Here is a 26,105-nt window from a genome sequence, read left to right as displayed (position 1 = left end):
CGCCAGAGAGTATGGATCCATTGCACACAGTGGCCCCAGGATCCAATAGACCGGCAGCAAATCTGTGTTTTGGGGTAAATACATAGGTAAGATGGCTTGTGATGGAAATTGCCATTTGGGACGAGTGATACTGTGCGTGCATGCGTGTCGTCTCATTAAGTATGTTTGTAGGTTGTAAATGTAATCAGTTTGTATGTAAAATGGTGGTTTCCACTGTATGCATAAACCAAGGTGAGGTGGGTAAATACCTTGCCTGGCCTCAATGCATGTTGAGAAGCTGTTGCCGTACAGTGTACCCCCAATCTTTTACACAGTACCTCCAACTCAATCAGCACCCTTTACTATGGTAGTAGAGCCCCCTACTGCAGAAGTACAGCTTCTTACCAACACTTCCAGTTCATTGCTGCCCAGGTCCAGCTGTTCCAGTTTCACCAGGAAAGAGAGTGACCTGGATCAAAGGCACATAATCAAATCATAGCTAAAGTCGACTAGCCCACCGACTCCCAGACTGCAGTCTGGTTGAAACAAGCTCAGTCGTATTACACAGTTTGAATCCATATAAAATTACAAATTCAAAGAACACATTTGAAGATGTTTAAAACTAACCCTAGTCTTTACCCTAACCCCAAAATCTATACCACACCCTAGCCTTAATCTTAAACCCAAACTTAACATAGCCTATGAGATCCAAATGTCATGATGTCACAAGATTCGCCACGTGTGACTATATCGGAGGAATTCAGATTTACACTAGTAACACGCACGCACCTCCTGCTGACTGGATCTGTAGATGAGGGAGCTACTAACGCTGTTTTTGAGATTACATCACCTAGTTAGTACTTATGTGTTTTAGAACCCCTGTCATATTGTCAAGGACTCCTTCCTAGGAAAACTGCCCTGCCTAGTGTGGAGGGAGGCTAGAGACAAGCCAGGGGCTCAAGGAGGTACTGAAGAGGGCACTTACGTGGGCAGAGACTTGAGCAGGTTCTCCCTGAGCTCCAGCGTCACTAGGTTGGCTAGGCTGCAGGAGAGAGGGACATGAATAGGGGGAAAATAATAGTTTAGTCAGATGGAAGCTCTGTTGGTCCTGGGCAACCTGGCGTGGCCGTGACGTTTATCCATCTCACGGGTGTCATTAGGCCTCTAACGGGGAGTTCTTCATTTCACAAAAACAGAATGGTTCCAGTAAAATGGAAGCAGAAGCTCAATGGAGTTCTGTTGAATTGATTTTGTCCTAGACTAGGCTTAATCAGTGTTTGCCAAACCAGCCCTAAATGCTTTGAGTTGGATCTAAGTGAACACCTGTCAGATTCGGTTCAAACACCTATGCATTCAAGGGGATGGGTCTGTGCGCTTACTGGTTCACGTGTCAGTACTTACTTCCCTATGTCATTGGGCAGCGTCTGTAGTGACACGTCGTTGAGAGCCAAATGGGCCAGCCCTCGGAGCTGAGTGAAACCATCAGGCAACCTGGTGTGTTTGAGACAGACAGAGCGAGTCACAGACAGACAGACAGAGCGAGTCACAGACAGACAGACAGAGCGAACAACAGACACAGAAATAAAGATTTAAAAGGGCAATCAAAATTATTTGGGGAAAGGTTTGGCACTTCCTTTCAAGTGGCCTGTCAACAACTTGCTTTGGCATGATATTTCCTAGATACATATCTGAGTGGCACCATTGAATCCTTTGTAGAAAAGCCTATATGGCCACTTCCCGCTGTCAAAGGACTTCACATCACCATTTGTGTCACTGGAGGGGGGGGGAGGGGGGGGGGTGTTCTATACTTAAACGCTATGTTAGTTCCTGGGTCAGAGAAGTGCATATTGTAGGCCCACAAATAAAATGTTTGTCCTGCAGGCCATGTGCTCATGAACCGAACATAATCGAATGCTGAAAAATGGCCAGGGACACATATGGGCATCAAGTTGAGTGAGTGAGTGAGTGACAGTATGTGAGAGGGAGACAGAGTTAATGAATAAGATATACATATACGCCAAATGTCAACAGTCCATTGCATTTTATTTATTTGGGCTGTTTGTCAGGCTGTTGTGGAAATTGATACAATATGACAGGCATTTGACAACCAACAACTTCAGTGCACGTCCACCTTTCGATCTCAAATAATGACTTGGTATGGCCCAGAGATTTACTCAAAGGCCACAGGAGCAATTCCGTCACTAACCTTGACAGTGGGTTTCCACTGAAGTCTGCAATCTCCAACGCCTTGCAGAACTTAATGCTCTCTGGGATCTCGGGAATGTCTGCAAATAGACAGACAGACACAGGCAGAGAAAAGACAGAGAGAGAACGAGAAACAGAGAGACATGCAGACATAGAGAGAGACAGAGGGGGATAGAGACAGAAGTCAGCACAACAGAAACACAGCCAGGGTCACATTTTACAGAGCACACCACTTCAGAATCCACTCCCTCGTAATTACTAGCAGATGGTCGGGAGTGTGCGCTTGTGGTGGTGGGGCCAGTAAAGGAAAAGGTACAAGATACTGGGAAGCCTTCACCCTGTTCCCCAATTTAGAACCGTTCTAATTTAACATATCGACTTAAGGTACATCATCAGACAGGGTCAACTAACTCTGCCTCATTAACTGCAAATGAAATGAATCACATCGAAAACGTCTTTGCAGGCGCCCGTTGCATGATATCTACACCAAGGACGCGGAGAGGGCGAACCACTATTTCCATCACACCAGTGTTTGTGTGCGAAATGTGAGCCGAGTCACAGAATGCAATACTACGGGACTAAATTAAGGTTCACTTAAATTAGGTTTGACTTACAGGACCGAGGATGAACGGGCTTGAGCATTAAGCGCTGATTTCTAGGGGGCATTATGTAGGGGTTAAGGCCAGATCACTTTTCTAATATGCCCTTACTGTTAAACAGCTGCTAACCAGAGCCGGCATGGAGAAGAGTGGGTAGGGTTAGGTGTTGAGGTGAAGGGGTTTTGTTGTTAACACTACAGTATCGGCAACAGTACCTGTTTCAATTGATCTATTACATTAATGCATTGGTATTTTATTAGGCTTACTTCACAGGCACCAGATAGCCGGTTATCGGTTCCAGTGTTGGGCTAGTGGCCAAAAGGTCATTGGTAAGAATCCCAGGGCTGACATGGCAAAAAAATATATATAATGATTTTGCCATTAAGCAAGGCACTTTACCTTAGTTGCTCCAGCACATCACTGAATAAATGCACCAACAAAAATTATTAAACAGTCGAATATCAGTAGAATGACAGCGCTACAGGTTTTGTGCTCCAGAATTAACTTTCTTGTGTGTACTATGAGAGCAACAGTTCCTAGGTCTTACGCTGCTATATTATTGTGCTGGGGGTTTGGGTCAGTTCTCCTTCTCCACAAAGTTCTCCTTCTCCACTATAAATCTTAATATCTCACCCGGCACAGCCAGAAGAGGACTGGTCACCCCTGAGCCTGGGTTCTCACTAGGTTTCTTCCTAAAATTCAGCTTTCTTAGGGAGTTTTTCCTAGCCACTGAAATGAACTACTGTTGTTTGCTCCTTGGGGTTTAAGGCCGAGTGTCTCTGTAAAGCACTTTGTGACAATTGCTGTTCTAAAAGGGGATTTATAAATACATTTGATTGATTGATTGAACACATTAGATCATCCTTGTGGATTTTTATTTTTTTATATTCATTTGTGGGTGGTTACAATAAGTTTTCATCAGTGGTGCTTTGCTATATGTCCACTGTAAGCTGAGGCTGAACCACTGCCCACCCACTCACCATTTCTGGAAATGTCGAGCTCCACCAGCTGCATGAAATTGGCCACCTCAGGTGGGAGTCTCTGGATCTCATTGTCACTCAGGCCCAGCTTCCGCAGGTTGAGTAGTCTGAAGAAAGGCTAGAGATGGGGGGAGAGAAACACCAGGTTAGGACTAGAGCTGCACGATTTGGATAAAATATTGGATATCGCTATTGGATAAAATAGCTATTTTTTTGACAAATACTGCAATTACGGTTATGTTTTGCGATTTTCAAACATGGGTGTAAACAGCTTGGATAATCGCACTTAAAGATCATAGCCTACATAATGTGATATTAAACTGAATAAAAATCTAGTACTACCAATATGAAGGTGCAGCCTGTCTCAAACTATTCGTTTAATGCCATGGCATTTGCAGCGTTTGTTATGTTGGCGCTGTTGCCATAGTTGGTTTGGAAACATTTCTCAGCAATTGAGGTATATTTTCTCCCATATAAAGTAGCCTATGTTTGTAGGCAACATTGAAGCCAAAACTTTTAATAACTACGCTGTTGTGTACGGGACCATATCTTGGTGCCACTCGCTATCTTGAAGCAGACATCTTCACTAGCAGTTGCAGTGTTAACTCAAACTTACATTGACAAACAATCAAGTATTTAAACTTAGTCCAGGTATTTAAATAATCTGCAAAAATACCTACAGCACCCGCAAGAACAACTATTACAGATGCACGATGCATGCCTGTTGCCTCACGCAAAGCACATCTCATTTACCATTTTTGAGCGGAAAATCATGTTTTTTGGATATTGCCAATATCAATATCGCAATTTCAATTATAATTGTATTAATTGTGCAGCCTTAATTAGGACGATAGCAAACAGCATCACATACCACATTTGACAATGTCAAACATTTAAAACATTCAACGACCAAGCCAGAGGCCCACAGGGCCAGTCTGTTTCTTAGCACAAGTGAACGCAACGGGTTGGGCTAACTTGTAGTGAAACGCGGCGTGATTCACTTGAGGAGTGACTTGTGATGCGCAAACTTCAATCCATCTGAATTCTACCCCTACAGACACGGAACGTTTACGAAAAGTAGACGAAGCTCAGGTCTTCAAAAGAAATGAAGTGAAAATGAATCAAGGCATCCCTACACCCCTCCACACTTTACCACAGTGACTTTGTATAGCGGAGCCGGGCTCCAGGACGTGTTGCCAAGTACCGCCACAAGAGGCCGGTTGTTAGAAAGGCAAGGGGACTGCATTCAGAACATTCCTCCAGCGGGCAGGCGGCGTCGGACCGGCAGCGGGCAGGCCGTCCTGTGCTGTTACACAGTCTGACAGTCAGGGACTGGGAACAGGCCACAAACTATGCAGCCATAAACTACTCAATCATCCTCGAGTCCGCAGCCACACAAGAGGACCCGTGTCCACCAGGGCAACGGGGGCATCTGGGCGATCAGACACTATAGCGGTGGCTTGGCCGGGGGGTTAACGAGGGCAAACAGTAGGGGAACCTAGCTTCTGAGACGGGAATCCATGACTTAGAATAAATTCTCATGTGTGTAAGTCCTTAGAAGACTTTGAGCCTGAATCCCAACATGTACTCAGAGAACAGCCTCTTTGCTCTGACTACCTTTTTGGATGCCCTAAAAGGTAGCCAGGATGAAAATGCAGCAGTTGGAAATGGTTGAGGTGAAAATCCTGGAGAAGACTGGTTCCTACAAATGCAGGCCAGGGCAGAAGGCACCCTGGAGCTGTCGGAAGGGTGCAGTGAATCCAGGTCCATCTTTGTGCTGCCTGCGTTCATTTGAATTGAAGTCGTTTAGCAGACATGCTTACCCAAAGATTAGTAGTCAGCACATAAATGTTCCCACTTCTCCTACTGGTTCCCAATGGGAATTTAACTCCCAGCCCTGGCGTTGCAAATGCCACGCTCTACAAACGGAGCCACATTTCTACCTGACATAAAGCAGCAGAGCAGACACACACGTCCCTAACAACAGCCTACTCCCTATATAGTGCTCTTAGTGCAACATAGCTGCATAAGGCTTGTCCAAAAGAAGTGCACTATACTGGGAATGGCCATGTCGTGTCGAATGGAGACTGTATGACACGCAAGGAGACGGCCCTGCAATTACCCTACCAGAGGAAAGAGGACCGCTGCAGCTCAGCGTAACCGACACACGCTTCCTGTTCTCTTACTCCCCAGACTGTGTATTGTATTTGGCTGGGACACCACACAAGCATGTGTGTAGGGCAGGGACAGTTATGGCAGACTGCCGCGAGAGACTGCCAGGTTAGGCGCTTCTGGCAGGTGACGAGTGTCAGATGACAGCCAGGGGAAACGGGAGACGGTGAGCAGGTGACCTGGCCGGGACGGCCCAGATGGGAGACTGGCACAGAGAGCAGCCGTCGGCATGGTAGTTCCTCTCCCTTACATTCTGGCAACAGACCGCCGTACAATAGGGTCCACTTTAAGTGAACATAGATTAAAGCCCCCTCGATACGGCCCCAGTCTCCTCCTCTCAGATGGTGCAACCAAATGACCCCCCCCCCCCCCGGGCCCCTGTCCGAAAGGCTTGCACTGATTACTGAGGAGGGCGCCGTTATGGTCCGCAGTCGCTCCAGAACCTGGGCAGGCTGTAATGCAATCAGTCCTGTGAAGGGACGATTATGCCCCGCTGACAAAGACGGCCATTCAAGCTGCTGCGGAGGGGGCCAGCCAACAGCCAAACCCTCCTGGCCGCTCCCACACAAACCCCCCTGGCCGCTCCCACACAAACCCCCCTGGCCGCTCCCACACAAACCCCCCTGGCCGCTCCCACACAAACCCCTCCGGCCGCTCCCACACAAACCCCTCCGGCCGCTCCCACACAAACCCCTCCGGCCGCTCCCACACAAACCCCTCCGGCCGCTCCCACACAAACCCCTCCGGCCGCTCCCACACAAACCCCTCCGGCCGCTCCCACACAAACCCCTCCGGCCGCTCCCACACAAACCCCTCCGGCCGCTCCCACACAAACCCCTCCGGCCGCTCCCACACAAACCCCTCCGGCCGCTCCCACACAAACCCCTCCGGCCGCTCCCACACAAACCCCTCCGGCCGCTCCCACACAAACCCCTCCGGCCGCTCCCACACAAACCCCTCCGGCCGCTCCCACACAAACCCCTCCGGCCGCTCCCACACAAACCCCTCCGGCCGCTCCCACACAAACCCCTCCGGCCGCTCCCACACAAACCCCTCCGGCTGCCCCCACACAAACCCCTCCGGCCGCTCCCACACAAACCCCTCCGGCTGCCCCCACACAAACCCCTCCGGCCGCTCCCACACAAACCCCTCTGGCCGCTCCCACACAAACCAAGTCAAGTCACAGAACATGACACCGGGAGAAAGGGCTTTTAGAATAGAAGTCGAGCTTGGTCTACTAACACGTCCAACAGCAAACACTTTCTCCGTTCGGTGCGCCGTGGCTCTCGGTCGGCCATATTAGTTCAGCGAACAATAGCTAAGTGAGCACAGCGGGTCTCCTCTCTCCAAAATGAGACGGGGACATCAGGAATAACTGCAACCGTATCCTCCCTCCCGCATTTTCTGCCATCACTTACACCTCTGTCAGCATGAATCCAAACAAACGTGTGCGGGGCCTCAACGCCTATGGTAAGGCAATTTGGATGACCCAGGAATCTATCAGGCCCTCACACCCGAGACTCAAGTCCAGCCCCGGCGTCACATATGTACAGATCTAGATCAATCTCGTAACCGTTAGTGAGATTAATCATCCCGGATCAGCATCACCCTCGTTGGAAACTGGTGTCCTTGCTGAGCTTAGAGACTTATGCTAGTCCAACACAAAAAAAGCTACCAGGCACAGAATGAATCATGTCATTGTAATGTTAAATATATCATAGCCTGACATCCTTGTACCAAGCCAATCACATTGCTAGATGACTGAATGCTGACTTCAACTGTGTGGTACAATGTGCTGTTACGCTGCAACGAGTGCGTGATAAACACACTGGGTGTGTGGCGAGGAACACTCCGGAAGGTTTGAAAAAAGCTTGTGAAGTTCAGCCGAGAACCCTTCAGCTTTGTTTAGCATTAGGGCTGTGACAATAGCAGCACCAGCATATGTTTCTCCATGACAAAAATAAAACCTTGAAGCAGAACAGATTGTTTGGTCCGTGAGAAATGCTATGTTTCAGAAAGGAAAAATAAAGAAATCTAACTCACAACGACAAGGTCTGCATAACAAATGAGCGCTGCTTTCCAAAACATTCTGCTTTTACAAAGTGTGATGCTGCCTTCAAATAAAACAAAATACTGTTGCTGTTGTTTAAACTTTAAGAAGGCTTTGCGAGTTAAGTCCATTTGGTGCACCCCCCCCCCCACCCTGCCATGAGACTGACGAGTATTGCCATAAGGGCATCATCGAAGCCGCCGTTTGTGCAGAGGGCCTGTTGACAGAGAATCACTAGGTGATCCCCATGCAGCTGTGAGAGAACGACTGCAGAGGTACCACCGCGTGGGCCTCCGCGAGAACGCCGTGCAAGGCTACAGTGGAGTGACGGGAGAAGGCTTTTCCACTGCGGCATAAAGAGTTCAGAGCTGCATGAGCTTGTGCCGTTTACCACGAGGCCGGTTAAAGCCAGTGTGGTGCTACTGCTGTAGGCATGGGGAGGAGGCCTGTTAATGGCCATGGGAAGGTTTATGTGCACAAGCGCTGGTTAATGTTTGTTTTTTAGTGTGTGTTTATGTGAGCTGTTAACCTACGGGGAGACATGGCCGAGAAAGAGCGTGCGTTTGTGTCTTGAGGCCTGTAACCTAATGAGGAACTCGGGGAGAACTGCCCAAAAGCAACGTTGCTACGCAGGGGACAAGCAAGCACATATGTATGTGCAAACACAAATGTGTGTCAGTGGCCATTTTCCCATGCTCAGACAATACCCACTTGCCAGACCGTAAAACACCAGAATATGCATTTCACACAGTATCAAACAGTGTCATGTGTAAATGCAATATGGCTCTCAACCGCAGTGCGGATGGGTGTGAATTGCAAATGTTGGTGCAAGGGGAACTTGTACAGTATGTCGACAAGGACCATAGTCCTTGAGGCCAGTATGAGGAGAACCCAGCCCCCACTTTCACCACACAACAGCTGGGTACACCCAGACTATGACCTCAAAGAAACCTGACCAAAAGGGAAGCAGAACTACCGCGGAGAAAACGTCAAAAAGTGCCAGACAGAAGGACCGAAAGATATGAGTGTTGAGTGAAGTTGTGCTTCATGGAAAGACCGAGCCAGACAGACATGGCCGAGAGACAAAAAGATTGAGACAGAGAGCGAGCGAGGGACGGGCTGATGAGTCACTGTTCCAGTCAAGTGATTCCATTTAGACCCTATTCCAGGTGGCCCCTGGAATGTACGAAGGAACTGTAACAAAACAGGTCATCAGGGCACTCCAGTATTCTGTGGTTGCCCAAAACCTACAAATGGTTGCTCCCACAATGATGAACCTAAACTCAGTGAGGAAGCCAGATGATATCAACATTGTTATGAAGGGAAAAGGCAGAGATGGGTTGGTCTTTAATTGAGAAAAGTGTGCTGAGAGTGGCATAGTGGGACGCAGCTTAGTAAGTCAAGGATCTCAAGCCATGATGGGTTGAATAAATGGAATCATTTGAGATTTTCAATTGTTTGGTGAAAAAGTCACTATATAATGAATGGGCAGTTTCTAACTAGAGTTAACATACTGACTGGAAGTAACAGCTCCTGTAAATTACCAGTCATTGACCTAACATCACTTATCACCAGCTTTTTCAATTCATCACAAACTTCTTTCATACTAGGAAAACATAGGAAATGCATAGTAAAAAAGATATATCCACAAATGTATGAAAAACGTAAGAGTAACACGCACAGGCACACGCACGCACGCACGCACGCACGCACGCACGCACAGGCACAAACATGGGGGAAGGGACTGGAGGGGAACAAATGCCTTTGTGATGGCCTCCTCTTGTTTTCAGAAGCCTGGCTGGATCAGAGAAAGAGGGGATTTGGTTGAGCGGGTCACTTGAATAGGAGGCCTCATGTCAAGACGGACCTCTCAGTATTCTGAACAGCTCCAGTGTGCTGCTGCTGTGGCACAAACATCTTCCCAGTGCCACTAGAATGTTTCTGAGGCCACGCAATGCTGACTTACTGTGTAGTGGAAGCTACTTTTACCAACAACAAAAAAGACTAAAGAAAACAGACATCCTTCCTGCTCAGAACAATCTAACTGTCCATTGGACAAGGCCAGGACAAGCTTTTAGTTACATTACCCAACTTTTAACACCTACAATTTGAGGTTTGTGTGAGTTTAATAAAAGCATTCTAACAAGCCCATCTACTTGCTTTATTTAATGCTTTATTTATTTATTAGCTAGCCTCGCTCTCAAAAAAATAACTATTGACCACAATCCAGTTTGCCCTTACTGGGGAGGATTATAGGGAACCCATGTCTCCAAAGGACACTCAACAGGTGTGTGAACTTGCACGAGGCACATCACAAATGGTAAAGCAGTTGCCAGGACAACGTGCTACTCACAGAAGCAGGGCACTATGAAGTCAATACGTTTCAGATCACGTGTATGATTAGAAAGTCCATATATGTGATATAGCCTAACCGGCACAGAGGCTGGGATGGTCGTTTCCAAGCAGCGTCTAGACCCAAGCGCCAAAGCAGGGTAACACTAGGTTTAGAAGTTCCACTGCAGTGCTGTTCAAACAGGGGTCTCAAGCGTAGCCCTCCCCTCACTCCACAGGGACTGAAACCAAAAGCCAGGGCTCTGCACATGAATGAAGCCCCTACTCCGGCACCGCCTCTTTTCTCCTGGCCTCCCCGCGTTCCCTGGCCGGGCTCCTTCAGCCCACTCCCCTTTCCCTCCGTTTTCCTTGGCACAGGGATAATGGCCGCGCAGCCGCCCCCATACCGGGCTGTCCGTCACGTGGCGGCCAACTCCTCTTCCCTCCCTCCCGCTGGCTGAGCTGGGGGATTCCTCCATTGTCCAGAGAGGACGGGAGGAGACAGAGGAGGGGGAGGAGAAGGGTGGGGAAATGGAAGAACTGGGGGAACGTGGGGGAGGACATGAAAGGCAGTTAGTCATTCATGCTAATAGAAGGTTATAGGGGAGATTGGAATGAGAGGTAAAAGCAGACATGGAGAAACTGAACGACAGAGGAATGATGGATTATTAATGAAAAAGGGAGGAGACAGTGGTGTTCCCACAGGGGCTCTCTAGCCATTCTACTTGTTCTTTGTTTTGAATCAGAGTAGCTGACAAGACCACGAGATGCATGTTTTTTTCTTCTTTTTCCACAGCCACAAGACACAGCCAAACCCTAGGCATATTCTTGTGTCTCAGGGTAAGAGCATAGATCAGATCGCCCCAGTGTCCAATTTATGGGATTTATTATGATTTTAAAAAGCAAAACTGATTTTAGATCAGTTCTTTTGGTCAGAAACACTTGGTTACATGCCCCAGTCAGGGACTAATCGGGTTATGTGGTCAGGATGAACAATAACCCGCCTCAATGAGATGCCGATCGTTTTACTGCAAGAAGCACATCAGCTTGCAGGAGTTAATATTAGGTTAGGCTACATGTAAGATGTGCTACAATTTCAAAGTAATTTGACCTTCAAAAGGCCTGTGAAGCACACGGCACCTGCCAACGCTGTGTTTCCTGCTTTACTATTATGCAGGCAGGGAACTGCTGAATGCTGCTGCGGAACTGCTGAATCTACACCGCCACTGCAAAAACAAATTAATGTTGTCTGAGGTGCAAGCGCAGTGCCATTTCGCTCCACTGTAATGTTACTAGTTTAGGCGAATAAGGCAGCTAGAGAACTAGGCTCAGCCTGTGCACACTTTTCTATACTGTGCTATGACAGAGACATTCATCCACAGTGGTTTCTTTGTCACTACGTTATTGAATGGCGCAAAGTAAGCCTGACAAAATGAATGAGGAATTCAAGCAAAAGCAGGACAGAATCTAGAGTAGTCACACGAGGCTCTGATCTGTGAAAAATTTGAACGTCTGAGTATATTTAAGACATGATTTATTCCACACCAAAAGACAACTATTGATAATTTCCAAGCATTCACACTCAAAAGTGCCCGGAACAAAATTTGCACATAGCTTACCTGGAGAAGAGCACCGAAAGATTTTACACCAGAAATCACCCAAAGTACCTTTGGTATTCTTATTGTTTTGTTTACATGCTTGCTGGTTTTACACTGTTAGAGTTTAATCTGCATATCACATTATAATCAGATTCAAGCTAGCAAGCATAAGCGGAATGAATTCTGCAGGCTTTGTAACCATGGTAAACTCCGGCTAAAGATGCAGATAATATTCTCATCTGACACGTCCAATCAACACAAAACATTTTGGGGAAATTGAGCCACATACCATGTTACTTGCCACTCTGAATGAATGAATGAATGAATGAATGAATGTGTGTGTGTGTATATATATATATATATTTAACCAAAAAATGGGCTAAGTACTCATTTGTTACTTGGGTTTTATGATGTAATTGGCTGGTAAAATAAATAAGGTAGCCCATGTTGTGTTTTCTACACCTACAGCATTCCTATTATAACAAAGCGTGTCTAGCCATTCGTTTCCTACATGTCACTATCCACCTTTACACCCGGTAGATAAACTAGAAACCACATTTGTCATAACAGTAAAGGAAAGTCACTAGAAGCAACTGTTTGACAGCTGTTCTACAACAAAAACAAAAATCAATACCCCTAGACCCCTTCTAAGACAATCAATGCCCCTGCTGCGAACACAGAGCCCTGTAAAATCTTGTCATAAAAACATTCAGTTTACCTCGAAGAACCCAGAAATAAGTAAAATTGAAATGTATTTAAAGTAATTTAACTTGTGTATTTTCATGCTCTGGTAGACCTTATTGTGGAATTGCCCAAAGACAATATATAAATTAAAGTTTTGAAGACATTATAGTAGGCAACAGGCCTATGAGGACAGTGTATTGTTGGTGAAACACACTGCTCAATGAAATTAAGGGAACATGTAATCCTCACACTATAACACCAAGTCAATTAAACTTCAGGAATATCAGTCTGTCCAGTTAGGAAGAATAAGTGATTGTGAATCACCCTACTCCACTACACCTCTGAAGGTGTGCGGTGGTATCTGGCACCAAGTTGCCAGCAGCAGATCCTTTAAGTCCTGTAAGCTGCGAGGTGGGGCCTCCATGGATCGGATCTGTTAGTCCAGGACATCCCACAGATGCTCAATTGGATTGAGTTCTGGGGAATTTGGAGGCCAAGTCAACACCTTGAACTCGTTGATGTGTTCCTCAAACCATTCCTGAACCATTTTTGCTTTGTGGCAGGGCGCATTATCCTGCTGAAAGAGGCCAAAGCCATCAGGGAATACTGTTGCCATGCATATGGTCTGCAACAAGGCTTAGGTGCGTGGTACATGGTCAAAGTAACCTCCACATGAATGGCAGGACCCAAGGTTTGCCATGTAAGCGATGCACACGCACCCGGCCATCCACCCATAAACAACAAACTGCGATGCACTGTGTGTTCTGACACCTTTCTATGAGCACCAGCATTAACACCTTGATCTACAGTGGCTCGTCTGTTGGTTCGGACCACATGGGCCCTACATGCATCCCTGTCACCGGATCACCGCTTTTCCTTCCTGGGACCACGTTTGATAGGTACTGACCACTGCAGACCGGGAACACCCCACAAGGGCTGCAGTTTTGGAGATGCTCTGCCTCTGACCCAGTCTAGCCATCACAATTTGTCGCTCAGATCCTTACGCTTGCCCATTTTCCCTGCTTCTAACAAATCAACTTTGAGGATATAATGTTCACTTGCTGCCTAATATATTCCACCCACTGACAGGTGCATTGATAAGGAGATTATCAGTGTTATTCACTTGACTGGTCAGCGGTCATGGCGAGTGCCTGGCCATTTTCAGTTGGCCTAACGGTGATGAGGACATGTTAGCCTCCACGGTTCTAGTGAGATGATGGTCGCATCAGAAAGGGAGAGATCAGTGAGAATAATACATTACCTTCAACAGCTTTGCAGGCCATCAAAAAGCATAACTCCAAATGTTTCTCCAGTAATGCTTCAAACAGGGAAAGAAACAGGTCTACTGTCAGCAGTGTAGAACTTAGCACTTCTGTGCCCCTTTAAGAGAGCATAGCTAATCACATGAAGCATGTCGAACAGCATGCACCTCTACTCTGCACGCAATCCTCTGGCTAAACAAATGAACATGGACCACCAGGTCAGACAGACAGAAACAAAGCCCTGTGGCAGACATTGAAGGCGTGTGTGCACAACTTTGTCAGTGTGTCTCCAGTAAAGCACACATACACGTGCTCGGTGACTGTGTTCTCACAAGCACGGGAACCCATGAAAATCAAGAAAAGGGACACGTGCGGCTCGGGACTTAGTTAGGTGTTAGTGTTAAGGAGTCATGTCGCTAAAACTGGCCTTCTTTAGACTTTAAACTCACATCTTAAGAACAAAGAACTTTCTTCTGAAACTCGTTAGTCTATTCTTGTTCTGAGAAATGAAGACCATTCATTGTGAGAAATTGCCAAGAAACTGAAGATCTCGTGCAACATTGTGCACTACTCCCTTCACAGAACAGCGCACAGGAGTGGGAGGCTCCGGGGCATGATTGAGCAAGACGACGAGAACAGTGTCTAGTTAGAGAAACAGACGCCAGATCATCAGGTCCTCAACTGGCAGCTTCATTAAATAGTACCTGCAAAACACAGCAAAACTAGGACATTTCTAAGAGACCCCATACCTTTGAACGGTAATGTACATTTTGGTTCCCAACATTAGAAGTATAATACAAGTATGTGCCTACAGTGTGCTACTTGTCAGTATGTTTACAGCCTTGTGCCCTTCAGTCAACAACTAACATCAATGACAGGCATGTTAGTGTCTCCCGGTTCAGAGTGCAGGGGAGAGAAATGGTGCAGTGTCTTACCCTCCAAAAGGCTTTAATACTAGGGCTGTAACGGTACACATATCCATACCGTTCAGTACAGGACGTTGTGACCCGGAAGAATACACACTCATTTTAACTACACAGGGGAACTAACATTCTAAACTCAGAGTTTCCCCCCGGAGACGGACTTTGGAGTTGTAACTCCTCAACTGAAGAAGCCTAGGACTGAATCTCAAATCGCATACTATGTACTACAAGTACGTACATCACGGATGAAGTATGTACTGTTTAGCATAAGGTAAGCTAGTATGACGATATTGGGACAAACTGGAACATACTACCGTCAGAAAATTGCATCTCAACATTAGATCATTTTGTCGCACATTAACACCATGCCAAGTTTGAATATTTAACTAGACAACATTAGTATTGTGTTATTTTTCATAATACCTTGTTCTCCTCTCATTTATGTTGTTGTATTATTGCGGTCATGAGGGAACCAGCAACAAAGCATTAAATTGAATGGTCCATTAAGTGACATGCTGACATGACAATTAAAAGGCATGTGTCGGTATTTGAAAGTATTTTAAAACAAAAATGTGTTTTTTTACTGTCGCAACAGGATCGCTGCAGACCCTAGGGGGATTAGAGGCTGGTTAGTCAACAACGAATGGGTAGCAGAATAAACAAACCTAAGCTGCAGTTCCTGTGCACCTGGGCTGCAACGTTTCGCTAAACCGGCCACACATAGAGCTGCCTGGGTGGGTGTGGCACTGGGGCTGGCTGGCTGACAGGCTGCAACTGCCCTCTGGCTAGCACCTGTCTTGTAAGTCACCTTGATGTCGGCTAGAGTCAACATAACAGGGTGTACCAGTCAGCAGCACTCGGGTAGCTTCATAATTCCGTTCTCACGGTGGCGGAGGATGAGGAATAACAGGTTTCAACCAGTGCGTTACAGTTTTGAGGCAGTTGAAATGTTTCTCTTTGAGAGGCTACCATAACAAAACGTCAGCAAGGCAGTACACAAGCTTGTCGAACCGAAACTAAAGTGGATCTCTGGATTGCTTGTCTGACAGGGGACACAGAGGTCAATCGACTGGCCTGGGCAAAGCGGACAAGGGTAAACCTGGGAGGATTCCCTCTCCCACAGCAAAGGCACTGCACAGTGTGGCCCAATCCAATCATGCCCACGCTAGAAAAAACATGCTTTGGCACAGATTACAAAACAAGTGCCAGAGAACTTGAGGAGGTAGTCTCTCCCTGTTTTCAGCTATACTGTCGGCTCTCCTAAGATCCACTAGAATAGTGAAGCCAGCCAAAACTGCACATTGGTGCCCGGATAGCAAAATGCACTCCCACACCAGTCTGACGGTGCACTCCTCTTGTTGGACATTCTTTAGCAACAGAACTCTCCCTCCTGTCCTGTCCTCTTCCAAGCCCAGCAAACACTAATTAATAGACTACCGTCCAAGGGGTTATATCCTTTCTAGCCACTACCTTTTACCAGGACCCATAAGCTATGGTCAAAAGTGGTGGACTCCGTAGGGAATAAAGGGCTTTTTTCCTGACACTGGAAACTCAGTTCTAAAAGCGAGGGGCTGTTATACATCATAGGAGTTTTTGGAGCTGCAGTATCCGGCGCTTCTCTGTTGGTGTTGTTTCCTTGCAGCTTTCATTGTTCTGACGCAGGTTTCACTAAAACGTGCCGTGCCATTTGTTGCACATCCACGATGGTCCTATTGTGTTGCACTCTCCCTGGGCCCCAGATGCTATCTGGTGATCCGCTCAGAACTCACAGTCGGCTGCTGTAGCCGGAGGGTGTGTCCTGAAAGGGGCCTCATTTCCCATTCAGTGCACTACTTTCCACAGGGCTGTGGTCACAACAAGGGTACTTTAAAGGGAATAGGGTGCTACTTAGAAGCATTCTATGTTTCTCATACTATGCCTCAGGAAGGCCTCTGGAACGGGTCATTTGGCCCTCTCTGTGTGCATGCGTGCGTATCTTTAATAAAACAAGCAGGCTGTGCAGGGCACTGCCCTCCCCTGCACTGCTGCCAGCCGACCCCAGCCGTCAGGCCGCCTCGTGTTTCAGTGTCGCCCCTCATCCCAGGGGATCAGGTCGCACACAAACATGCTCGAGTTTATACACAAGACCGCAGCAGAGGCACGCAGAGGCACACACATCACACAAACACATCCTCTACACAAATACACATCCGGTGTGAACTCCCAAACGCCCTGGAACAGGCTCTGTGGGGATGTTCATCCATCTGGACCCTTTCAGGGACGTGTCAGGTATGGAGGAGAACAGGGAAAGGCCCAAGATGTGGGCCTGCCTCTAGGGACCACGTGCATGAGTGATACATCAGTGCTCACACCCCTAGTGTGTCTTAAGCCCTGTGTGTGTTAATATCAATAATAGTAAACAGAGGACATATCAGCAAAAATACATTTAGGGTTTATGGGTCAATGTTAGGAGCACAAAGGTCGGTTTGTCGACATCAATGATGGGTTCCTTGGGAAAAGAGCAATTCCTATCAGGAACCAGGTTTGGTAACTTGGGGCCGCGTCTCAAACATCTGCAGGGCTCTGGTCCGGACTGGACTATGTTGGGAATAGCACGCCATTTGGGGCTCACTCTGTGAGAGGAAATACTTGAAATGACCCTAGGAGTACAGCAACAATACATGGCCTCCAGCAGAGACAGGCGGAGGAGATGACAGTTTGGTGAACCAAACCTAATCCGTTTAGTCGTGCGCTATGAAGCACAACAGCAACTCTCAATCCTCCGTGAGCAACTAGTCTCCAGAAAGAACATTACTGAATAATACAGCGCAGCATCAACTGAGTACGTCCAACTGCCCTGTTCATATGCAATCCTGTGTAAAATCGCTGCATAGGTCAAGCTCCAACCAAAGATGTCTGTAAGTCAAGAAGGGTTCCAACTGCTACACTAACTCATGTAGTCAGCCTTGTAGAGATTAGCCACTAGCAAGTCCCAAATTCTGAGTTGAGAGAACTGAACAATGAAAGAGTTAATGCTAATTCTTGGTTGTTGCGTGTGGTAAGTCAGACCGGAGTGGGAACAGGTGGAGAAGACTGTGCTGTGTCTCTGTCACACTGTGCCTCCACCGTAGACAAACCGCTGAGCCGCTTCATTACACCACATTGCAATGCCTGACTGCACTCTACCGTAGTCTTTTCATCCTCCTTTGGTTCCAAGATGGCATGCTGTTCCCCTACATAGTGCACTAAATTAAACTACGGCACTGGACAAAAGTAGTGGACAAAATAAGGGACTGGGGTGTCATTGGGGACAAAGCCCACGACTGCTACCATCCACACAATCATCCACTAGTCAACATTTAAAACCAGCCAACCTAGAGCAGCAGTGTGGAGGTTTCCATGAGTCTTATCTCAGCGTTTAGGAAGATAACACACCACAATGACACAAGCTTCATTGGGTACGTGAGATTTCCACGTATCGCTCAAGTGGAGCGTTATCACTGCACGTGCCATTGTTAATAGAAACATTGGACACTGTACATGCAGAACATTCCCCTGGAGTTAAGAAAATTAAGTGCACGACAGTCATGACACTGTGGCCTTCATGCATCCAGATGGGTATATTTTGTTCTATCTACTAGGGGAATTATGCGCTTTTTTCCCAGATTTTTGTTCTGATTCATTATACTTTTTTCCGCTGAAAGAGCAGTGGACCGGAATTAGAAAACCCATACAGCTGCTTAGACTGCTTGACCACGCTAGGTCAAAGAACAAACATAAGTACATGAAAGGGTCCCATTCCAGCTTCATGCTTCTGAATACTCTGTGGTAGGGAGGGATGGAAAAAGAGTAGCGTGCATGACATTGGACCACCCCGGCACGGGCTTACATATCCTTTGGGGCCCTTTGACCCCAGTCATTTTATTGAGGACAAAGCCGATGAAGTCATCATATAGCATAGGAGGCCCGACCTGGCCCCCCCAACCTAATGGAAGGACCAAATCAAAGAACACTGTCCACTTCCTGCCAGTCAGCTAATTCCGGATGTGTTTTCTGATAGGGGTACAGTCCGAGGCATAACAATAAGCCACTACATTTAGTCTAGACCTGAGTACTGTTGCTGGAAAGCAAAGCATCTCCGTGAGATAGGCAAGTGCTAAAAGCCCTAAAGCTTTTTCTAGTGGGTTAAAAATAAGCAGGAAATCAGAGGTTGGCTAACAAACAATTCCCCTTTTCACAATATATATAGCAGGGTTCCCTCTTATTGTAATTAGAGCAGTGGTAGCAAAAGCTAACAGTTCATAGACGCTATTTGTGGTGGAGGTAAACTTAAGAAATGTTAGTCAGTTTAACACAATGCTCAATGGTGTTTAGCGACTGGTGAAATGCGTAATGCCGTGGCGTTATGGTTAAAGACAGTGGGTTTAACCCCCACACGTGGAAGACTCCAGTTCAAATCTATTGTGAACAACAAAATGTATTTATTTCATTTCCACGATTCTCTCGTTGTTTCACTTGAAAAAGTTAGTTATCGTCACTTTTCTTGATAGTTATTGTATCAATGTCATTCACAAATGAAAGTTCTTATGCCATGAAATAGCTTTGGCAGACTCGCTAGCAATCGCTAAATACTTGTGACTATTCAGTAAATTAGTAGATACTGGTAAAGCTTATTACTGGCTAATATGCTGTTAAAACGGCCAGTGGCAAAAGCTAACAGTTCATAGACGCTATTTGTGGTGGAGGTAAACTAAGTAAGAAATGTCAGTCTGTTTAACTGTATCACTGACATTCATGAATGGCCAATTAACTATTAAAAAGGGGCCAGTGACAAAAGAGGATTGTTCAGAATAGAGACAAGAGGCTATACTGACACCCAGCAGATGTACAGCGCCATGGTGTAGTGATTAACAACACAGCCTTTCACATGGGTGACCCGGGTTTGAATTTCGAGATGGCAACACTTTCTATTGCGGGCCGGCTGAACTAGGCTTGCCTGGTTTCTTGTTCAATCAAGCTTAGCACATTTTACTTATACTTGACGCATTTCTATTGCGTGCAGTTTACTATCGCACAAGCATCAGAGCAGAGCATTCGGTGTATCAAGCAAGCAAGTAGGGTCAGAGAAAAACTGTGTTGAACTGTCAGTAAGTGGCTGTCACATTGACATGAAGGAGGTAGCAATCATCTGAGCGACAACCCAAGGTAAGAAGCTAGCTAGCTAGCTATCAACTTGATAGCTAAAATTGATTAGTGTCATGCAGGTAACATTTGAGATTTGGCAGCAACAATAAGACCTCTGGTTTTCATATTTTGCCTTCAAAAAAGCAAAAAGTTAGATTCAGACACAGATACTGTGTACTAATTTTAACCAGGGACCATCGGACTTAAGAGCAATTAAGCACAGAATAAAGGGTAGGTCTTTGGAAGTCAGCCAGAGACGGTCTGAAGATGGGCCTGTGTGGTGTAGTTGGTACAGCATTGTATTAGTAATGCCAGGGCTTTCACTTCGACTCCCAAAGGGAAGGCCAGCACAGAAATCTATGAAAACAAAATGTGACTACTACCTTAAGTCACTCCGGATGACAGCATCCAATAAATAAAGGTGAACAAGGAAAAACATTTACTGGGACACCACTAAACCGACAGACAGAAAAACAGGGAGGATGATGGATTAAGAGAGTAACCTGAATCTGGGTAGAGGGAATTTGCATTCCAAGCCAAATTCAAATGAGCAGCTGCAAAGGAGATGACTTTAGACTTCCAGTGCATGCTACCATATTACCTTCCAGGGATACAGATGGCATGCAACCAATTCACTCACTGTAGTAGCCAACTGAACAATATTTCAGCAGTGCATTGTCTTGCACACAAACACAAGAAATGAGTCATCACAAAAACTTAGAAAGGCCACAAACCCGCATTCTTGTCACATGTCTGATTGGCAGATAAAAGTGGGTGGGGCTCAATCAACACTGAACGCATGCAAATAGGAGCCTGCACAAATCATGTAAGCACCTTGCGATGACAGGTGGCTGGATACTAAAAAAACACTGATACAGACAAGGAATCCATTATACTATTTAGCAATTATTGATAATTTTCCAATACGCAGAGACTGACCCAATGGGACCACCCATTCTGTTATGATGAGCATAAATCAAATCTTTGAAAAGCACAACGTTGTTAAACTGCCTGGGGTGGTCCAACCTCAGCATGCACTCCGTACCCAAACCCCACCCCCGACTACGTATTGACGCAAGAGGAATGAATGAGCGTACACAGGGAGGTCATTGAGTGAGTGGACTGAACGTCTCCCCCTCTCTCTCTCTGTGTGTTTTGTTCCCACAGACGTGACAAAGCCATCCGTCCCCATTGTTTACAGGCTGGCTGAGGACTTTCGGCTCTTTCCTGGATGGCCTGGATCCGGTTTGCGTCAGTTAGCCAGCATTATGCCTCGGCTGCTGTGTGCGTGTGTGTGTGCCATACATTTCCCTGGCGCTGCCTGCCCCTAGCTACCGGGGCATTGTTCAACACGGGGGCTCATCCTGTCCGAGCAGCCGACTGTCTACACGCGCCTTGATCAAAAGACCATTAGCGGTTCACCCCAGACTAGTGCTGACCACAGGTTTTTGCATGCATCCCAGATGGTGGGGTCCAGGGAGACACTTGGGATGGCCTCCAGGGGCTGTTAAAGAACATACTTCGCCAAAGAGAGAAAGTGTTGCAGAGATGCTGTGTGGCCCGGTGGTGGTATGAAGTGTATAGCAATAACTATTCCACAACTCGTCGCGTTGCATTTCAAGCTGCCACGTCCTGATCCTGTGGGTCTCGTGCACTGATCAATAAGGTGACTTAGAACGCAGCACAAAGAAGTCAACAAAAACAGAAACGCACAAGACTCCTGATTGGCACACGACCGCTTATGTTATGATCTCGCTGGTCAGGATGGGTACAGGCAGCGGTGGCTAATGACTCTGTGGCTAATATTCCAGTGCTAAGTTGAGACAAGAGGCAGTTTCAAACTTGGACACATCTGGCTAGCCTGGAGAAGCATTCTTGACCTAGCTAGCCAGCTGTATCAAAAATCTGTAAGTTTAAATGACTTATAGAAGCTCAATCACAACATATAAACAGAACCAGCAGAGAGTACAGTTACAACAATATGAACATAAGATGGTACCTCCCTTGTAACCATGGCAGTAAGAGACTCATTCAATTGAAAGACATTCCTGTATATGGCTGCCAAGTTATTTACACAGACTGTCTTTGCCTACAAAGCCGCCAATTCAACTTTTGTTTTTCCGGTAACTTGTTCAAACAATGCAACAGACCAGCACTCGACAGAGCAGAGCACCCGTTGCTAGCCATTCTACAGATTGTCATAACATTGGCAACTGGTGCAGTGAAAAAGGAACTGCTTGCAAATTTAAATCAACAGGCCTGCTTTGCACACACTAGCGTTTATGAACATCTGTCACTTGTTACTCCAAAGCAGGATTAACTGGCTGTAAATTGTTCTAGCTCTCATCATCCCAGGGTCATAGCCTGCAGACTGGTAAGTAACAGAAGGGTCTTAGGGTGGGGGGGTTCCACACTCGCACCGAGCGGCAACTGAGACCACGTTCCTTAATTCATAATGGATAGGGCTTTTGTTGGATAACAACGCCTTGGAGGTGCATGTTGCCATGCAACCTCTACATTTGGAAATACAAAAATCACAAAGAATTAAGGTTTTACATAAGAATGCAGGACACTAGAGCATATATTCACAAAAAGCTAAATCTAGCCAAAAAACTAAAAAAAAAAGTAAGATATTTATGTCAACCCCCGAGGAAAAGATGTAGTCCACAGCAGAAACACTCCTTGTCGCTATAACAAAATAGAACTGCTCCAGATTTAGAGGGCTTGCTGAACAGAACTTTGTCAGAGCCCAAGGACAAACAATAAAGTCGGCCTTGCAGAGATGTGCCGGCTGAGATCCGTCGGACAGCTCCTAAGGGATGGGACAGGAGAGGGCCAGACTAAAGCCTGGGATGTTCAGAAGGTAGGGTAGAGCAGGGCAATATGAGAAAAATATATTTAGCCTAAAATGTGTGAGAAAACCCTTTCCTTTTAAACTAGCACTACTAGCTTGACAATTCATGCTGATAGAAATCAGACGTTTGTCAAGGGAGTAACTCAATTATTTATTGCAGTCTTTGATAGTCTATTGTTCATGATGTTACAGACTCGATCTTACAAACTCCGTCTTACAAACTCGATCTCAAAGGAACGTCCGGTCACACCTCTACTTTATAGACATTGCAGTCCAGAATACACAACACAGTACTGTAAGCACACTGGCTAATTACTGTTGCGCTTAGACTGGACGTGACTTCCTGTCTACGAATAAAGGCATGTTCTGTTGTAATTTAAACATAAGCATACATTCATACAATTCTACAATGCCAGGAACAATTGAAACCTGAAATGACTAATTGCGATTTTTTTTTTTACAATGCAAGTGTAATTTACACACGTGAGACTTGATTCTATTGAGCCTGAGAATGTTTTGTATTAGAGAGGAATGAGTTGAGAAACCAGATCTCTGGCGACATGGGCTGTGTGGACAACTGCAATTTTAGTAAACCATTTATTTTCCATCGACATGTGTAGCTTAGACTCACTGTGACTAGGACACCTCTGTGCACACAGTAACGCTGCATGGACATGGACAGCAGGGAGCAGCTATGTGGTCTCTCCTAGATACGCTGGGTAAACACCGCAAGTCACAGCTCAATGAACCCCCACGAGGAAGGTCCCCATCAGTGAGTCATCTCCCCTGGAGACCATAGTTTGAATACGGAGGATGGAAGACATTTGTGCAGCCTGCGAAGTAGGCTACGTGATCACTTCCTGTATGTGTCAGTGGGTAAAGCATTAATAGCTTAACTACACAGATATGATTTAATGTGCAATGAATGCTTTGACCACACTGGCTCTTATTTGCATGACTGTGATTGTGAATACACCCCATTATAGCTGGCTAAGCCCACAGCAAGCCAGTTCATCTTAATGGCCCTGTCCAATGGGCCATTAAGATGCTCCTAGAAATCTGCATTGATTAGTTTTCACCAATAAAGACCATCACACTAGGCAAAAGAGTGCTAGCTACTGCAGTGGAAAAAAGGGTATCATTTGGCTCAAAATGAATGAGCAGTGAACGAAGCACCCCAGCTCTCATTGCTAGCTAGCACATCCTAACAGTAGCAGAAGGTAGCAGCAATAAAATAAGTACACTGTAGCTGTGTAGAATATTGAATGATTCTTTCCTTTTGCAATTGTTTTCACCCAAAGACCTCTATGGAGTTTTTCCTTCATATTCAGATTGTTTAGTTTACATGCATGGTGGCTTTTAGTTTTTGTTTTCACAGCAACTGCTGACAAAGATATCAGGTTTCTACAGAACTCAGATTGAAGCTAGTGAGAGGGGGAAACAGAGCTGTTGTTGGATCGGTTACTATGGTAACCCCCTTACCCTTAAAGAGGCAGCTAAAACATTTGCCTTATCATATCACAATTATAATTTCATTTAAAAAATGTTGTGTGGAGTAGAGTGTTTGAAATTAGTGAGACAGAAGTTCAGAGGGCCTCTAATTTTCTTCACATATTAAATAACCTGACTACTTCATAGGGTCTGGAAAGACACTGTTGGCAAATTCTACTCCCTGCCAGGAGTGGCGGGGGAAGGGACACAAGTGACGGCCGCACAAAGCAGCCGGTGGTTACAGAACAGAGCAGCACAGCTGAGCTTAGTCTCTCACACAGTTGCAGTCCTGCTCATTTCCTTGCACCTTCTCCTGCTTGACTCTGCTCCTCCCCTGTGCACACTCAGATCCATACACACAGAGCTTATTTACATTATGTGCTAAAACATTTTGTAATGTGCTCAAACTATGTAGTGCACACACTTATCGCACGGTTTTCCCATGTAGTACATCTCAAACATGCCTGGGTAAAGTCAAAAGAGTGGTTTATTCTCCCTCGTAATGTAAACAATCTCACAGATTGTCTACAGTGCATATTGCTGTCCCTTAGGTTTATTTACAATTCTCTTATTTGCCTTCTTTAACCTTATTCCCAAGCTATTGTGCACAGCACATACGCCTGGTAAAACACCTATTCAATTTGACTAGCGTCAATCTAGAATTATAATTGAAATATTTCATTTCAGGTTATTTTCCAAGGCAGATTCTGTCCATTAATTTCAGCGTAATAACAATTTGCCCTAAAAATGTTTTTAATTAAATTGCTTAAGAAAATGAAACTAACCAGCTGCAACACTAAATGAATAAATGGTGGCCAATGAGGTAGCCAGTGTATTTTGTAACAATGAAACTGTAAGTAAAGCAGGAGCTGCCTGTTCTGCCAAAGTCACCCCAAAAGGGTGCAGCTCTTCCACAACAACTCTATTGGTACCTGAGCACACAAGATACATGGGGGAAGGTGTCATGGGACAGGAGTAATAAATAGATTAAGCAGATTAAGATGACGCTTATCCTGTCAGATCTTTCTCATTTGCTAACAAAGGCAGAATACAATGCATTGATCCATGCAATCGGGAAGAATTGTCTGGGAACTAGGCTTGGGCGGTATTCTGTATAAACCTATCAGTGTTGTTTATTCCACCAGTCAAAGGAATAGTTGAGTTGAGGAAAACCATGCTTGTTAGTAAGACAAGGGCGCTGTAAAACAAGCATTAAGCTTGTGAGACATTAACCTGCTAGTCAGCTACATCAATAAGGAGACAGTGCACCATAGAGTTCACTTTCATCAGTCTGAGAAAGGTTGGGTCAGTCCTCTCTACAGCAGCTACTGACGGCACGCTGTGTGTCTCTGCACTCCTCCCCTCTGGCTACTCAGAGCACAAAGTGCTTCCTCAGATTAAAATGCAATGTCTTGAACACTTAGTCTTAAATAAAAAGTCCAAACTCACCAAAAATAAGTCAGTAGACAGCTACTCATACGTTTATCACTAAAGTCAGACTGCAGGTCTTGGTAATGTTTGTTTGCATTTTTTTAGCATCATTAACTTAAAGAGTATAAGAAAAACTGTGATTATTACCAGAATGCCAGTGAAATTAATTAGTAGTCTGGTGATAATATTGTAAAACTGCGAGAACCACAAGATGATAATATGGAGTCCCGATTTTTGAGCAGACTCCCATCTATAAGGCCTACAGGGGAATTCGTAGAAGAAAAGGGGGGTGCCCGAATCTGTCTAATTGTACACCCCACACCTCCCCAGGAGCACATACTTTGACATCACCCATGTTTGGTGAGAGTCCAACATTGGAGTGA

At 45.8% G+C, this 26,105-nt stretch overlaps 1 protein-coding gene across 19 annotated transcripts in view; it reads right to left on the bottom strand.

Annotated features, from left to right (window-relative positions):
- scrib (scribble planar cell polarity protein) overlaps window positions 1-26,105 on the bottom strand; it is a 93,355-nt gene that overhangs the window by 49,189 nt on the left and 18,061 nt on the right. For all 19 annotated transcript variants that reach the window (XM_020041782.3, XM_020041783.3, XM_020041786.3 and 16 more), the window contains exons 2-6: window positions 3,764-3,881; window positions 2,186-2,264; window positions 1,381-1,470; window positions 965-1,021; window positions 385-448 (exon numbers count right to left, since the gene is read on the bottom strand). In XM_020041782.3, the coding sequence (XP_019897341.2) occupies window positions 385-448; window positions 965-1,021; window positions 1,381-1,470; window positions 2,186-2,264; window positions 3,764-3,881 (408 nt within the window). The remainder of the gene's footprint in view (window positions 1-384; window positions 449-964; window positions 1,022-1,380; window positions 1,471-2,185; window positions 2,265-3,763; window positions 3,882-26,105) is intronic.

This window comes from Esox lucius, chromosome 21, assembly GCF_011004845.1.
Source record: "Esox lucius isolate fEsoLuc1 chromosome 21, fEsoLuc1.pri, whole genome shotgun sequence".
NCBI classification, from domain to species: Eukaryota; Metazoa; Chordata; class Actinopteri; order Esociformes; family Esocidae; genus Esox; species Esox lucius.
Note: the sequence above shows the minus strand (reverse complement) of the source record. Positions and strands in the feature narration are given on the sequence as shown.